Raw genomic sequence first — 2,528 nt, forward strand, 5'->3', positions numbered from 1 at the left:
CCAGATTTCCTAAATCCGCCCCTGCTCTGTGTTCCAGGTGTACCGCTTCCTGCCCGGCTTCGACTGGTTCTTCTTGGACGCCATCTCTGCCAACAACATCCGCTTCGCCAGCGATGAGAAGTAAGTCTGCTCACTTCCTGTTTCAGGGAGAGACCAGGGATTGTCCCGCCCATCAGAACCTCCAGGACCTCCTCCTCATCAGAACCACAGCGTTCCAGGCTCCTTCAGAGCAGAACGTTCTGACCCGATAATATTTCAGTGAAACAATCTGAGGATCCACTCTGATGGATCTAAGAAGGTTAAATGAGCTCAATCAGCTTCTGTTGAACCAAAATATCAGATTTTAAGAACTTTGTTTCAATTATTTATTTGCATGTTGAGGTTCTGAACATCACAGGAGCTTTAACCTGCTGGTTCTGATCCAGTTAGCATCCTGTCAAACCTTCAGAACCAGCTGCCGGACGTTTAACCCAGTAGCCCCTGGTGGCTGCAGACGGAACTGCAGCTTCTAATGATTGTGTTTTTCAGTGTGGACCACATCTCCTGTCCGGTTCTGATCCTCCACGCTGAGGACGACAGCGTGGTTCCGTTCCACCTCGGGAAAAAGGTACGGGGCAAACCGTTCCCGGGTCAGAACTTAAACCCCCATTTGGCCCAAACGGGCCCGGTTCTGAGTCCTTTTCTCTGCCGTCCTGCAGCTCTACCACCTGGCGTCTCGGTCCCAGAGCCTCAGCGGACATAAAGTCCAGTTCGTGGCGTTTCCTTCGTCACTCGCCTACAAACATAAATTCATCTACAGGAGCCCGGAGCTGCCGAACATCCTCAGGTAGGAGCCGAGCTACGCCGGAGGTTCCGGTCCATCCGACCCCCCCACCTCTAACCGCTGTTCTGTTTGCAGTGACTTCCTCGGGGCGGCTCATCCTGTGGCGCCGTGAAATCGGACCGGCGTTCGCATCATCAGAACTGTTTATCACGGACTGAACATTCCTTTGCTACCATTCCCAGATCCCCTCCTGGTTACCATGGTGACCATGAACAGATGTGATGCTGAGGACGGTCGCTCTGCATCATCTTCATCACCTGCATGGTTTCTTCTTCTGATCACATGACCCGCCCGTCTGCAGGTCCACTCTGTCCGGAAACCTGCTGCTTTCAAACCTGTTTGACTTGAATTCAATATTAAAAGTTTGTTTTATGTAAACCTGCCTGAACTGTGGGTGACCAGCAGGGGGCGCCAGGAGCTGAATGGACCGGTTCCAGTTGAACCACAACAGAACCGAACTGAAGCGCCGGGATACCGGATCAACGCCCTGAACGGACTCAATTACCCAGAAGGCATCTGTGATTTCCCCCTGAGAGCAACAGGCAGCTCTGCTCCTGATGATGGAGAAAGTTCTGGAAACATAGAAAAGATGCTGCCGGTTCTGCTCCTCTGGGCCCGTTTCAGGTGTTTGTTTCTGCTGAAATCCAGGATGTTTGGATCAGAACAGGAGGCCTGATCAATCAAAGGCAGAACACATGATCCTCTGATCCTCACGGAGAACTTTACTCTGCAGCAGGACTCAATAATTATGACATTTAATGGTTAATAAAACATGATTAACACAAAAGCTTCCTACTGGAAAATAAAGTTTAAGATTAATTAACAGAAAATGAAAGTTTGAGCTTCTACAGTGTATGTTCCTGTTTCGCTGTGAGGACAGTCTGCTGGAGCTCGCTTCCTTTATGCCAACAGCTTCAGATCTCTGGTCAGTGACTTAGAGCAGAGAAAGGGTTAAAATCAGTGGGTGGTCCTCACTATATATGGAAAACAAAGGAGTTTGTTTTTAACCAAAAGATGATTAATAAGCAGGAAGTTGAGCCGCGGTTCTGAATACAGTGAAGGAAATAAGTGTTAGAAATCATGGAGGGTCTGATATAATCATCATAGAGTCATAATCTACAAATCCAGAAATCACAATATATGATTTATTAACTATTTATTTGTATGATTCAGCTGCAAATTAGTATTTGAACACCTGAGAAAATTAATGTTAATATTTGGGACAGTTATGATACTTTAAGATGTTTATTCTCCTCCCCAGCAGGGGTGATAAATATCTTATTATTTCAGCTGTTATATACTGTTTATGACACACAGTCCTACTAACTGTGTGTTAGAACAATAGATGAAAGAGTGATTCGAGCACTAATCATGGTCAAACAGTTATTTCTGCGCATTAATGGAATAAATTCACCACAACTTCTGTTCAAAATATAAGAGTTTAGTAAGTCAACATATTTCAGTTTAAAACTCTTAACTAAGAGTAGTTAAACTGAACTAAACTAACTACTAAGTACAAAGAGGAAGGGGAAAACGGTTGAAAACCATTTTACAGTTTAAAATGGTTTATGTGTTTGAAACCAAAGTTTATCTGGAAGAATTTGGGATGTGATCAAATTAGCTTTTCACTAATCTTAAAGAAATTGGAATGTTTTCACACCAATTCACAATGCAAATCCATGAGGTGAATAAAACATTATTAATG

At 44.6% G+C, this 2,528-nt stretch overlaps 1 protein-coding gene across 1 annotated transcript in view; it reads left to right on the forward strand.

The window, feature by feature from the left end:
- The window catches only part of abhd12 (abhydrolase domain containing 12), a 9,578-nt gene extending 7,923 nt beyond the window's left edge, over nt 1–1,655 (forward strand). The window contains exons 6-9 of the mRNA XM_015377533.1: nt 38–120; nt 529–607; nt 699–826; nt 899–1,655. Of these exons, the coding sequence (XP_015233019.1) occupies nt 38–120; nt 529–607; nt 699–826; nt 899–935 (327 nt within the window). The 3' untranslated portion in view covers nt 936–1,655. The remainder of the gene's footprint in view (nt 1–37; nt 121–528; nt 608–698; nt 827–898) is intronic.
- Nucleotides 1,656–2,528: the final 873 nt, after the last annotated feature.

Source organism: Cyprinodon variegatus, unplaced genomic scaffold (assembly GCF_000732505.1).
Source record: "Cyprinodon variegatus isolate N-32 unplaced genomic scaffold, C_variegatus-1.0 Scaffold156, whole genome shotgun sequence".
Taxonomy (NCBI): Eukaryota; Metazoa; Chordata; class Actinopteri; order Cyprinodontiformes; family Cyprinodontidae; genus Cyprinodon; species Cyprinodon variegatus.